General features: G+C 40.2%; 1 protein-coding gene across 1 annotated transcript in view; it reads left to right on the top strand.

Moving 5' to 3' along the window:
• Window positions 1-15076, top strand: part of igsf11 (immunoglobulin superfamily member 11) — a 143746-nt gene that overhangs the window by 102076 nt on the left and 26594 nt on the right. Inside the window, exon 3 of the mRNA XM_069668826.1 lies at window positions 10289-10452. Within this exon, the coding sequence (XP_069524927.1) occupies window positions 10289-10452 (164 nt within the window). The remainder of the gene's footprint in view (window positions 1-10288; window positions 10453-15076) is intronic.

The following is a 15076-nucleotide window of genomic DNA, read 5'->3' as shown; positions in this document are numbered from 1 at the left end:
ATACACCCGAATGAGGAGAGAAAACTTTTTTAACAAAGACTAACCGTTGGTTCTTTCCATTGACATGATAAGTACACTGAACAAAAATATAAACGCAAAACTTTTGTTTTTGCTCCCATTTTTCACGAGCTGAACTCAAAGATCTAAGACTTTTTCTATATACATAAAAGGCCTATTTCTCTCAAATATTTTTCAAGAATTTGTCTAAATATGTGTTAGTGAGCACTTCTCCTTTTCCGAGATAATCCATCCACCTCACAGGTGTGGCATATCAAGATGCTGATTAGACAGCATGATTATTGCACAGGTGTGCCATAGGCTGGCTTGGAGGCAACGACCAACAGTAGTCTTATTTGATTTTGAATGAGGGCGAATGAGGCAAGAAAACCAACCTAATCTACTCCAGGTATACTGCAGAGGATGCTCAGCGTCAGGGAGAGCTAACATGGTTAGTTTTTGCTATCTGCTGTCAGTCTGGCTGGTCTGGGTTGCATAGAGCTGTGCCTCAAGGCAGCTCATTGCTGGAGAAAAGAGAAGACGGGAATGTAAGTCAACAGAAAAATATAGAGGCTTGGTACATCCAAGGAGATGGACTATATCACCCACATTTACATGAGCATGGAGACACAAAGTCTGCCAAACTGCATAGAGCACTAAGCCCAAAGCAAGAATAGCAACGAGACAATTAATATCATGTAACCAGTTTTCAACATCAATTACATTTTTTGGAGAAACACAATGCTGGCTGAATTATGTTTTCTATTGCCACAATGAAGAAATGTAAGTAAATATCACACTTGCAAGTCACAAAAATGTTGATATTGATACTGTGGATATTACTAGTAGAATAGTAGTCTACTATAATGTTTAGAGGACGTATTTCTTTTGTTTCTGTGAAAATAGGCATACTTGCAACACACTGTCACAATCATTCCCTAACCTAGGGAGCGATGTTGTTGCCTTAACTTAACTACAGGTGGGAGATCGGAAACAAACTTGGGACTCTGGAGTCATATACATACGTTTTCCATCCATCCCAAACAACTCCTGGTGACCAGAGGGGTACATTAATGGAATATTTTATTCACTGTAATAAACGTTGTTTGTGAATGTAATTAAGACAGCAATTGTGTTGTCTGTAAAAAATATATATGAAGAACATCTATCTATCTATCTATCTATCTAAAACAAAATTAGGAAAGCTATAAACATACATGAAATGTTAAAGGTGCTATATGCATGCATAGTATTTTGGTTGTCAGAACGTTAGCGAGCATGCTATGGCTAGCCAACTAGCTCAAACATGACTACACTGCATGGATCTGGCATTGTGCTTCGTAACCAAACAGCAATTTTGTCAATTACCAGATCAGCCTCGGGAGTCTGCGTGAGTTAGCTGATGTTATCTACTCGAAGGTGTTTTGCTGCGTTGCCTAACTGGCAAATTGTCTGCCATAGCAGACAAGCTAATAGTAGCTTGTTGCCAGCTTACAGCTGGCTGGCTAACCTTAGTCTAGGCAGATAATGCAATGATATTGGCTAATAGAAAACAATTGGTAGTTATACACATTAGCTTTGTTCTGCTACATAATTTATAAAGTCAACACCGTTTGTCATGTTAGCTGCCGAAGTTATTTGTCAAGCTAGATAAGTGACATACACACTGAGATAGTATTTTGGTAGTCATAACGTTAGCGAGCATGCTAAGGTTAGCCAACTAGCTCCAACATAAATGCACTGCATGACTCCGGCATTGTGCTTCGTAACCAAACGGCAAATTACGCCGGCGAACCAGCATATCATTACAAGCATTAGCGAACAATAGCCAGGCAGGGCAGGGCGGCTGGAGAGAACTGGGATGAAGCACTTGTGATGTGAGAGAAAAAACGCTGCATGCAGGTTTTGTTTCTATGACAACAATGAGTTGTGGGTCTGTTTTGATCCCCAAAAGCAATCGAAGGTCTTCATTATTCCCATGCCTTTCACTAGGGATAAAACTTTTTTTATAAATTATTCTTGTGTGTACTTTGTGTTGGTGTTGATCCATCTCCATTTCACAGCTTGCGTTGTCTTGCGTTGCACACTGTTGACTGTAGTGGCGTAGAATGAGCTCTATACATAGCATTACATAAAAATCAGCCCACAGGTTGTTAGGGGCAATGGAGGAAATTGGGGAAGGTCTCCATTTATTAGTTCCTCTACTATCCCTTCACACATTGGCAATACAAAGCTATATTTGATTGCTGAATACATGTAAAATCTTATATATAGCCCCTTTAAAAAAAGAAACATGCCAGAAAAAGGCCAAACAGGAAAGGTGACAGCAACTATATCAAGACAAAGCAAGTCTGTGAGATCATTTCCAAAAATGAGGGCAGTGTCTGTGACTTGTGGCAATGTTTGTCACTTTTACAAAGATACTTCATGCTTCATTATTTTTTATTTTTTTATCTGGGTGGCCATATTTGATAATTATTCACTCACCTTTACAGGGTTTATTTTGGAAGAGCCTTTTTTTTCCGAGAAATGCTCTAGGAGTAGAGCAAAGAGTGTGCATAGAGCTTTGGTAGAAATTTGTCTCTGTCACTTAAGTGGTCTTGTAAGGATTTTATCGATACCACTGTCAAAACCAATACTGCTTATTGATGCTGATACTTATAGATTCTCTTATCAATACTACTCTCCATTATTTGGTGCAAAATAAAAAGAATATCTTTATTAGGTTGTCTGATAATGTGCCTCAGAAGGGGCATTGTGTCTGGGGTTAAGGGCTGTGGTCATCTTCCTACAGTAACAACAGTTAACATTAACAGTAAATGTAGTAATAACATTAACAATCATAAGCCACAAAAAAAATTGTCTTCTCGCTGTTATGGCATCTCAAAATTCACACTTAGGTGAGCTATTACCAGCATACCTTAACCAACTGGTCCTCACTTTAGTGAAGGCAAGTAAATCTTTTACAATAAACTCTGCTACAGCTCTGTGATATTCTACGTTTTTTTTCTCCAGTTAGCGATGGAGAATGGGTTTAACATGGGGGTCTCACATCTGCTTATGTTACCCACTGCAAATAGAGCAGGGGCTTTTTGCTTAACTTACACTGTCTATGGACTAAATTGGAACATAAATTAGAAGTTCTAACAACTGAAGTTAGCTGAAAACAGTGACTGAATAAGAACCATTTGTTTTTTTCCTGCATTTCTAGTTTGGCTAGTCCCATCGGCAGCATTTATATTGGAGCCACCGGGACTCGGAGGCTGTACTAAGGATGTACGAGCTGTAGGAACGGCGTTAGCGTTAGCAGCTTTGTTAAAGCAGTCGAACAAGCTGCACTGGTTCAGATTTATAGAATGTTGAACTTAATGTAAGTGTTTGATTACATTGCTGGTGTTAACTCCTTTTTTTATGTACTTTCACATTTAAATAAACAGCTTCTAGAAGCAAAATAAAAATAAAACTGTACCAAAAACTTTTTACCCAAAATTAAATTAACAGAGCTCTGATTTCACTTCAGTGTGCTACATTCCTGCTAATATCAAAATCTTTGCATCAAACTAAGACTTGAAATGAGGTTCTTCACCTGAATTTGGTGCACCTTTGCATTGGTGCATCTTTGGCAATGTCAGTGTGTCTTTGGGGGTTGGATGGATAGGGTGTTGCGCTGTACAGCGTCGCTGTTAAAGATGTCTTGACGCTGGACAAGTGACTTGTTCTCTTTCTGTTTTAGTGTAACGAGCAGCGTTTTAAACGTCAATATCAACATCAATCAATGATTTAAACGTGAGAAGCCCAGAATCATGATCAGGATAAATATTTGATTAATTGTGCAGCTCTAATTGAATGGAAACAACATTAAATAAGACAGAATGTTGATGTTAATACCAATAGGAGCACCATTCTAGAACATGCGCTTCAACTGGTAGCAGCAAGTTCTGTTAGCTCTGAATTTCTCTGAATCGTTACTTTAATTTTGTTGTATGTTTATCATGTTTTGTCAACTGCTGATGGATATTTCTGTGGGGAGAAGAGTTTGTTCAAGAGAAGAGCTTCTTTCATTGAAACGGAGCAAATCTGGAGGATGCCACCCTATTCCAGCTGAGATAGAGAGGTGTTTTCGTGATTGCCGTGCTGGTGCAGAGGTGAAGGCTTTGAAATGGAGATGTAGGCCCTTTCTGCCATCAGTCATCGTGGGAAATGTCAACCCTCTGCCCGGTGGAGGTGATGAGCTTGAGATGTTGGTGAGGACTCAGAAAGTGTGCCGTGAGTGCAGTTTTCAGTGTTTTGCTGAAACCTGGTTGAATCAAAACATCTCAGACTCCAGCGTGGATCTACCTGGCTTCACTCTCATATGGTCAGACAGAGATGCTAAAGCTAGTGGCAAGAAAAAAGGAGGGGTTCTGGCTTTATTTGTAAACCAGAGATGGTGTAATCCTGCTCATATTGCTGACAAGGAGAAGATATGTTGTCCAGATATTGAATTATTGGCAGTTGGTATGCGACCATACTATGAACCAAGAGAATTCAGACGTATCATAACAATACTTGTGTACATCCCACCCAAGGCAACTGCTGAAGTTCCATGTGAAGTTCTCCATGATATAGATGCACACTGAAGAAGGTTGAGGCCATTCTAAACAACATGGATCATCCACTTCATAACACCTTGATGGACCAAAGAAACAACGGCGGTGACGGCTCCTCTCTCTTTGCTGCAGGACAGAGAGATATAGAAGATCTTTTGTACCTACAGCCATCAGACTTTTAATTCTTAGTTAATGGTAGATGAGATGCCAGACAGTACTGACCAATCACATACCGGTACTAAAAATACCAGCTTGTGACACCTATTCCTTGTCATGTGTCAATCTTTGTCGAAGGGCACATGTAGGAATATGTGCTCATCAGTGTTGGATGTAGAGAAGTCTGGCCAGAAATGGTCGTCATGGAAGAGTAGCAGTAAAAATAGTCTAGTAGGAAGATAGGGTCTCCATGCACCCCATGGATATATTTTTCTTACTTAGTTTTTTGTAATTCTCATGGTGTCTAGTGAACAAATTTTGATGTTCCCAACTCATAATATTGTCCCAATGGTCCATTTGGCAGCCATTTTTGCAGCCATCTAGGATTTCTGACAAAATTAATTGGCATGAGGAATTGATTGAGAGTGTTATTATCATTATTTGAGCAAGTTCGTGTGTACTCAAAATCTTACCCCATTTTATTGTTTTGACTAAAAGGAACAATGACAACTTGCTTGTTCTATCTCTTTCTCTCTTTGTGTGTGGGTGTTTATATATATACAGAGATGATGACGGATGATGATGACAGTAGGGCTGCAACAATTAATCGATTAAATCGATGATTAAAATAGTTGGCAACGAATTTTACCATCGATTAGTTGGGTCACTGTTATGATGCACGGCATGTGCTGTGAAAACGTCACTGGGGGCAGCCAGCCAATGCCGCGGCTTGTGTAGCTCACGTGATAAAGTTAGATTAGTGTAGATTAGTGTCGGTTTACACAGACAAACGCACGATTACAGTTTCGTTCATTTAAAAACAAACATAACGCACTGAAACTCTGTCTATTTTCTCTCCTCTCCGTTTTGTGATGGGCCCATAGCCGGGCCGCTGACAAAGCAGCGGAGGGCAGTATACCCTGGTAGTAAAGCTGTTGATAAGCTAATGCCAGTGGTGAAGCTAATTTAACGCTAACTCTTGAAAAAGCTTTATGAAACGGCTTAATTTAACTGTCACAACATGGAGAAAAATGACGGAAAGTATTTCTGTCCGTTACAATGTGTGTTTTGTTGAAATTCGGTCAGACAGACACTGGAGTGTAACATAACGTTATGGAGTTTTTGAATATTGTATGCCATTAGTCAGAGACAGCCTAAAGTTAATCTTTTATTTATGCACAACAGAAACATCAGCAATATCGTATTAAATTTATTTTGGTTAGTTACATTTCCCTGTTATACTCAGTTAATGGCTGCATCCCCAATGTCCTGTTTTATTGTGGTGGCCTTGTCTGTACTTTCCTTTTTCATGTGAAATTATGAAGTAAATCAAGGAGATATTACTGAATATAATGCTAATACAAAAATGTATCTTTTTTTTATTTTCATCCAATTAATAATAGATTAATCGTATAAATAATCGACAGATTAATCGATCATCAAAATAGTTGTTAAGTGCAGCCTTAGATGATGATGACAGTGATGATGACATAAACGATGACAAGGACAATGCCATCATTTGTCTCTGCATGATGTCTAGTTCAAGTAATGTAGATTTTCAATTTTCGTCAGAAATCCAAGCTGCAAAAATGGCTGCCAAACAGACCAATGGGACAATATTTCAAGTTGGGAACATCAAAATGTGTTTACTAGACACCTTGAGGATTACAAAAAACTAAGTTTGAAAAATATATCTACGGGGAGCATGGGGACCCTATCTTCCTACTAAACTAAAAAGCCATACCTCCGACATGGAAACAAGGCCAAGCGACTCAACTATGCATGAAAAAAGAGGAACTGGGGTGCAGCAGGTCCTCTGGACTGATGAGTCAAAATTTGAAATATTTGGCTGTAGAAGAAGGTAGTTTGTTCACTTAAGGGCTGGAGTGCGGTACAATAATGAGTGTTTGCAGGCAACAGTGAAGCATGGTGGAGGTTCCTTGCAAGTTTGGGGCTGCATTTCTGCAAATGGAGTTGGAGATTTGGTCAGGATTAATGGTGTCCTCAATGCTGAGAAATACGGGCAGATACTTATCCATCATGCAATGCCATGGGGGAGGCATATGATTGGCCCCAAATGTATTCTGCAGCAGGACAACGACCGCGAACATACAGCCAATGTCATTCAGAACTATCTTCAGCGTAAAGAAGAACAGTCCTGGAAGTGATGGTATGGCCCTCACAGAGCCCTGAGCTCAACATCATCGAGTCTGTCTGAGATTAAATGAAGTGACAGAATGATTTGAGGAAGCTTACATCCACAGAAGATCTATGGTTAGTTCTCCAAGATGTTTGGAACAACCGACCAGCCGAGTTCCTTCAAAAACTGTGTGCAAGTGTACCTAGAAGAATTGATGCTGTTTTGAAGGCAAAGGGTGGTCACACCAAATATTGATTTGATTTAGATTTCTCTTCTGTTAATTCACTGCATTTTGTTAATTGATGAAAATAAACTGTTAACACTTCAATTTTTGAATGCCTTCTTAGTTTACAGCATTTTTTCCAACCTGCCCAAAACATTTGCACAGTACTGTGTATATATATATATATATATATATATATATATATATATAAATTAGGGCTGTCAATTGATTAAAATATTTAATCGCGATTAATCGCAGGGTTGTCCATAGTTAACTTGTGATTAATCGCAAATTAATTGCAAATTTTTTTACCTGTTAATGTACCTAAGTGTAAGTTTTTAATACTCTTATCAACATGGGAAAGGGCAAATATCCTTCCTTTATGCAACTGTATGTTTATTATTATTGCAACATTCCAAAACAATGACAAATACTGTCCAGAATATTCTACAGAATAATGAAAATATGCTAATGCGAAACATGCACATGTGTTAACACACATTCCCTTTAACGCCACTATTTATTTTGACGCGCGATTAACGATCGCACGTTCTTTTATTTTGACCCTCCGCCCGCCCCATAGTTTGGGAAATCAGGAAGCGTTGCAGCCACAATGTTTTGGACAAGCGGGAACCTCTGGTGTTGAAAAATTAAGCCAATGCGGAAGTGCAAAGAACTGCAGTTCCTGAAGGGGCCACTTGAGTCTGGCTCCAGAAAACAAGAAATAACATTACAGCAGGTGGGAAAATGCCAATTTGTACAGCTGAAATAAACATGTTCACAGCCTGGTACAAAAAACGGGTTTGTTGTAAATAGCTAATTTTATTGTTCAAGATAACTATACAGGGGGATGAAGTTTTTTTTTATAACACACACCCGTTTTAATTATATCAAGCCTTAAATTATAGGGGCCGGCTCACTTGATTGACAGGTGGATCCTGCTGCTGCTAGACGTCAACACAGACACACAGTCACTGAACTTAACTTCACCTGTTTGTGTTGTTGGAGCCTTTTGGGGATTTTTTCATTCAAAGTTTGGACAAATAATCTGTCTCTGTGGGATTTATGGAGCTTTTTGGCTGTGCAAGAAGTCTGAGCTTCAGCTTTTTGGTGAGTTAAATAAATGCTAGTGTTATTGTATTGAAAAAATGTTAGCACTAAGTAGCAGTTATACTGTGCTCGCTTTAGCTGCTTGTTAGCCTGTTCAGTGTTTATCAAACATTTATTTAATTGTCTTCAGTTCTTGGCTTTTTCCCGGAGAGATTACAGGCTGAGGAGCATATAGCCTACAGCTTCATAGCCGTAGCTGGTTGATTCATGCGGCCCGCCCATAGAGCTCAGCCATAGGCTTTATCTCGGTTGCACTCTGCCTCTTTGTCTGCCTCTGGATTAGCCGGCTCTTGCATTTCCAATATGGCGACCCCCAGTGCCGGCGCAATTAGTGCTTCAAAACGCTTCTTCAGAAACCAACGGGTGACGTCACTGAGACTACGTCCATTATTTATACAGTCTATGGTTGTGGATAGCAAGCAGAAACAAACCTCCGTGAGCAGAAATGGATAAAGAAAACGGTCTTTTAAATGGCAAGTTCAGCCCTAAAGCCCTGCTAGATGCTTATCTCGACAAGACAAAAGTTATTTGTACTTACTGTCGATGTGAACCGAGTTGCCACCGGAGTACGTCGAGTCTTAAATACCACTTGCTGGCCAAGCACACAGTTGATGCAGAGAGCCTCAGGTTGTGAAACATGTCTTTAAGTGATTAAACGTTTACTAACATTTATGTTATTTCTATCAACTACTGCAGACTCAATGACTTATTACTTCGGAATGTTACATTCAGGTCAATATGCCCGACTGTTTTTGCTTGTTGGGCTTCAGTTTGCCATGTTATGCTTTCAGCATATTTTTTTTACATGCAGAACCTTTGAGGTTATTCTGTAGAATATTCTGGACATAAAGGAAGCATATTTGTCCATTCTGATGTTGATAAGAGTATTAAAAACTTGAAAAAAGTTGTGTGTTAATTTGCTAATAGCTAACCGATTGACAGCCCAAATATATATATATATGAACTAAATGATAAGACAGATAGAGAGGGAGCAACAGGGAATCTGTCAGCCAGTATATGGTTGAAAGCTCAAATGTGGAAGAAATTACAGGTAAATCCTTGGTTGGTTGTGAGATTTTTATCTTGTTGTGAAAGTCAGTCATCACCCAAACTTGACATCTGGCTTGCTAATGAGAACGATTTACAGGACATGATCAATTATCTCTAATCATATCAGTGCCATTCTCCTCCTCATGATGTTAGGATAAGATTACTTCCCATTGGAGTTTTTGGACATGGATACATGCCTGTTAAAGAGATGTAACTTGATTTACAATGTAATGTATTTAGCTGGTCTAGAAATAGAATGGTGCATGTACACATTTGTCTATTATGGGCTTTGACAGCTTAGCCCACTTAAGGAAAGTAGCTTCTCAGTTCCAAGTTTGAGAAGATAGACCATTTAAAAAAAACATTTAACAAAACAAGGTATCATGGTTACTAAGTATGAATGAATGTGTAGAGTAAGCAGCAAATTGTATAAAAAACAAACAAAACATTACTGTACACCTTATCATGTTAAAAAGAAAAGCAGAAAAAAGCAAGTTGTTTCGGAAATGAATTACTCAAGTGTAATTGTAAATTGTGTGTTCCTGCATTAAACTGTTATATATTTCATGTCATCCTTCACAGTGCGGTCCAGAACAAAATCCCTTTTGAAAATATTGACGGTAGATAGATAGATAGATAGATAGAGAGGGAGAGAGAGAGAGAGAGAGACTTGTTTGATCCCGAGGGAAATTTAGGAGGTTTTGCTCATTATTGGAAGATGTTTTGCTCATTATTGGAAGATGCTTTGCTCATCACTGCTTGTATTTATTGACCACCCCGAACTCTGTCCCTGTGTCACTCTGTCTCTATTCCTGACTCACAAAATACTCACTCATTTTTCAGAGGTGATCTTAAAGTAAAAGTGCACAAATTTATAAGAGAGAGCTCAACGAGCTGCATCTGTTGGGAGGTTCAGTTGTTATGTTAGGATGTCTTCTTTGCTCTCTTTGTTCTCTTGGTTTACTCATATTATGTGTGCTTATGGATTGGAAGACACTCATTCCTGCCACCTTCCTCCTGCAGTGTGTGTGCAGGCGTTGGATGTTACTGTGTCCAAGAGCAGTATCCAGGTTGCCCGTGGCCAAGCAGCCATTCTGCCCTGCTCCTTCACCACCAGTGCTGCCCTCAACAACCTGAATATCATCTGGATGGTGATCCCACTGTCTAATGCCAACCAGCCAGAACAGGTACAGTGTGCATCACTTAAGCACCCACTCTTTACAAGAAAAGAGAAAGGAAATGAGACTTTAAGATGTGGCAAAAATTCATGACTATATTATATTATAATAATGATATATATATATTATATATACAGTAATATGCATCTAGTGTGTCTACATCAATGACTGTATATAAAGATGGACGATGTGTCTCCCTTTATTCTCATTGTACATAATTGAAGCCAAATACCCCCAAGGCAGGCGCTGGCATCTTGCGCTGGTGACGTCTTTTGGAGCCAGGGACTGCACTGTAGGGGTCGGCGGGTGGAGCCGCCATAGCCACTTCCGCTAACCAAAACACACACTTAGCTTACCAAAACCACCAGCACGTCAATGTATTTAGCAGCAGAACAGCTTGTGTTCGTCTGAAGCAGACGTAGATAAGGAAAGTTCAATGACTGTAGTGATTTGTTTGTTTTGTGGTGAGAGTTTCCTTTTACTTTTCCTCCTTTACTCTACGGATCGGCTGCATGAGCTGTATTTGTCAACAGAGCTGTCAATCATCTTTTTTACAGCATCAAATATCTAATGAAAACTAAACCTGTTAGAAAAATTAACGCTTCGACGTAAATCAGCATGATAATAACTAACCATAATGACAGAAACCATGTTTGAGAAAACTTTTTGATGTGTATTTTGCTTTTATAGTTTGACTTATGTCCCATCTGATAAGATGAAGGAGGCGAGCTTTATGACCTAGTATTGTAGTACTCAAGATCTTTTTTAAGGTCGTGGTATCGTCCCAGAATTGAACACATTTAGACTCGGCCTGGTCTCGGTTTCAGACAAAGCAGACTCCAGATTTTTTATCAAGACTGGTCGAGACCACCACTGATTTATTTGTCCACACCATTACTGTGATTAGCACAACGATTAGCAAACGTCCCTCTCTAAATGCAACCGGTAACTGAAATTCATTTATGGTTTGTTTGTTTTTGCCCAGTAACAGCCGCAGCCTTCCCAACACCCTTAACACAAGTGGGAGTGGATGGAGACGGCACGAGGAGTGGCTGTGTGTATGTGTCGGACCAGAGATTTCCACAAAATCGTCAGTCATTAAGTTTGATTTCCAAAACCATAAGGAATTTATCTGTAAAACAACATGCAAGAGAAAACACATGGCAGCAAGGGCGTATAATTGTTCCCACCAATAATTTTGTACAAAAATTAATATATGATACGTGTAACTGTTGCACTTTCAACTTGCAGAGGAGTCATGCATATGAGACTCTGTCTGTCACTGTAAGGACTCCAGTCAACAGTTCATATATGTCTCGTGCTCAAATCACCACTTTTTGCACCGCATCCACGCTGTCCATATGCATCATCAAAGCGTGGGGTATCAAAGGTTACGTTTATCCATTATAATTAATAGATAAAATAAGGATAATACCAATTTACTTCAAAAACTACAAATACTTCTTACTTAGGTGGAGATAAAAACACACAGGTTCGGTCTCGAACTGCCTTGGTCTTGGTCTTGACTCGGTCTCGGTCCCTTAATGTCTTGGTCTTGTCTTGGTCACGGAGCACTCTGGTCTCGGGCATGACTTGGTCTCGGTTGGTGTGGTCTTGACTACAACACTATTATGACCCATACTGCAGCCAGTCAGCAGGGTGCACTTGAAATGCTTTGGCTTTTCAAGAGCTGTCATGTTGTCCATCTTTTTATACAGTCTATGGTCTACATAGCTTTTAAATTCAAAGTGCATGAGTTCCCTTTAAAACAATCAGTGGACTGGCAAGGAGCATCATGAAGCTCATTATCCCGTTTTGAATTTGTTGGAAAACACTGGCAGAAATTTAATTTGCAAACAAGAACCATGCATGATTTACACAATTGCAATTCATTTTATCTCATGGCATCTCACCAACATCCTTTCCTACTCTTATTTATTTTTTTCACCTTCTCTACTACCCTCTCTCCCCCTCTTCCTCTTCCCTTGTAGTACTTGTGTGATTCTTTTTGAATGGTTTAACATGCAGCTGCAAGCCATACAAGCTCACCTGCTTCCTTTCACGTTAACGCCCCGCGCTGGTCGGCCGTCCAAATAATGCAATAATCTTCTGCACTAATTACCTCACGCCTACAATTGGCTCTATATCGCAGCTGCTACCCCACACGCACACACACATATATACAGACAAAATAGCATTGTACAGACTGCTACTCAAAATGCCTTGCAGATGCATACACGCATGTATATTTGGGAAAACTGGGTACATGCATAGTGATGCCAACAGAATAGTTTAAGTAAGAAGATAATCCTTTATTGATCCCCAGGGGGAAAATTCAGGTGTTGCAACAGTACAAAGACAAACTAGCAAGTAAGTAAATACGGTATAAAATGAAAAATAGATCAAATAAATAAAAATAAAAATACAAGGTATACTCAGCTGTTATACAAGTAGGAGTAAGTGACAAGATAAAGTGAAAAGTTAAAGTGACAGTTATGGGATAGAGTGACATGGTATGCAGGATGAGATAATACAGTATGGTATGAGGTCTAAGGTTTACGATATGGTACAGTATAAGGTGCAGTATAAAAGTGTGTAAGTAATATAACGGTACAAATTTTATAGTATATATATTGTATAGTGTAATATAATATAGTATATAGTGTGGTATGCTAACAATTATTAACATATACATACAGAATACTACAATATAATACACTATATAATATACTATACTATATAACAGTGACTAGTAATTATAATAATAGTATAAAATAGTGCAGTAAAATATGGAGGTGAGTAATAAGTACAGTACAGCATATGAAGATATAACCACCTGATCGATATAACAGTGTATGGCAAGTATGTGGCAAGTATATACGTAAATCAGAACAACAGAGTCAATGAAGTGAGAGTGATGAGAGTCCTGTATGAGAGTTCATCATAATGACAGTCCATGGCTTCCACCACTGTTGTACACTCTCATGGCAGTGGGCACAAAGGAGCGCCTGAAGTGCTCAGTTCTGCACCTGGATGGGATGATGCGCTGGCTGTGCTACCCATCTGCCACAGCTCATCATGGAGAGAGTGAGAGGGGTTGTCCAAGATGGCTTTAATTTTGTCCTTCATCCTCCTCTCAGCCAATGACTCCAGAGTGTCCAGTTCAAACCCAAACCACAGAGCGGGCCTTCCTCACCAGCTTGTTGAGTCTGTTAGCCTCACCAGCCTTGATGCCACCCCCACAGTGTGCTGGCCGCTAGAAGGTCTTCAGGAGCCTGCTGCAAACTCTGAAGGATCTGAGTCTCCTCAGGAAGAACAGCCTGCTCTGTCCCTTCCCGAAGAGGGCATCAGTGTTGTGAGACCAGTCCAGTTTATTGTTGATTTGGACCCCAAGGTACTTGTATGAGTCTACCCTCTCCACTTCCTCTCCCTAGATGATGACTGGGGCAGGTGACCTCCTATTCCTCCGGTAGTCCACCACCAGCTACTTGGTCTTGCTGCTCAAGGAGAGATTAAAGAGGTGCTGAAATACTCTTGCAAGCTGCACAGCACACACCTTGAAGACCCTGGGGCTGATGTTGTCTGGCCCACTGGCCATAAAGGCCCTGTTCTTGCTGTTGAGAAGGCCTTTAATCTCCTTATTGATCCATGGTTTAATGTTGGGACACCTTTTTAGATGGAACAATAGTCTCCTCACAGAAACGGATGGAGTCTGGTATGCAATGAGAGACACCCTCAATGTCATCTCTGTGGTCCTCCTGAAACAGCTCCCAGTCTGTGACATTAAAGCACTCCTGGAGGGCCTCCTCTGTGTCCTTGACCAAATGTTACTAGTCCTTGTGCTGGCTGCCTGCTTTTTCACCAGTGGCCTGTAGGTGGTTTCAAGGTGTGTCAGGTTGTGATCTGATTCACCAAGAGGGGGGAGAGAAGAAGAGCTGTATGCCTCTTCACATTGGCATACAGCAGGTCCAGGATTTTATTTCCTCTCATTACTCAGTTCACATAGGCTGTGTCCGAAGCTGCATACTAACGTACTGCCTACTACATACTCAAACAGTATGTACTGCATACTGCCTACTAACCTGACTATTAGGATGCGGTTGGCATCATACTCAGAGCCGTCTTCTCCGCATCACGTGACTTAATCGCATTTTGGGGCAGTTTAGTACAACCAGTGAGCTCCCGTCTCATACTCAAACGTCCGGGCCGATCTAGTATACATCCGGGCATTTCTCGCATACACAAAATTGCATACTATGAGATGGGAACGCATGACATACTCAATTTTACGTCACGGTTAGTATGATTAGTATAATAGTATGCGGTTTCGGACACACCCATATTGTTTGAAGTTTGTCAGGACAGGAGAGAGGGAGACATGATTAAAATCTCCACTGATCAATATGAGGGCGCTGGGATGGTGGGTTTGTAGTCCCGCAATCACAGAGTGGATGATGTCACTCACGCTGGCCTCTGCAGCTGAGGGTGGGACGTAAAAAGCATCAGCAATGGCATGTTAGAACTCCTGTGGCAGATAGTATGGTCTTAATCCTACCACCATCAGTTCAATATCGGCACTACAGATACAGTCCTTCACAGTGACATGTCCGGGATGACACCATTTAGAGTTAAC

Source organism: Semicossyphus pulcher, unplaced genomic scaffold, assembly GCF_022749685.1.
Source record: "Semicossyphus pulcher isolate SPU_LCO1_2020_fin unplaced genomic scaffold, fSemPul1.0.p SCAF_19, whole genome shotgun sequence".
Lineage (NCBI taxonomy): Eukaryota > Metazoa > Chordata > Actinopteri > Labriformes > Labridae > Semicossyphus > Semicossyphus pulcher.
Note: the sequence above shows the minus strand (reverse complement) of the source record. Positions and strands in the feature narration are given on the sequence as shown.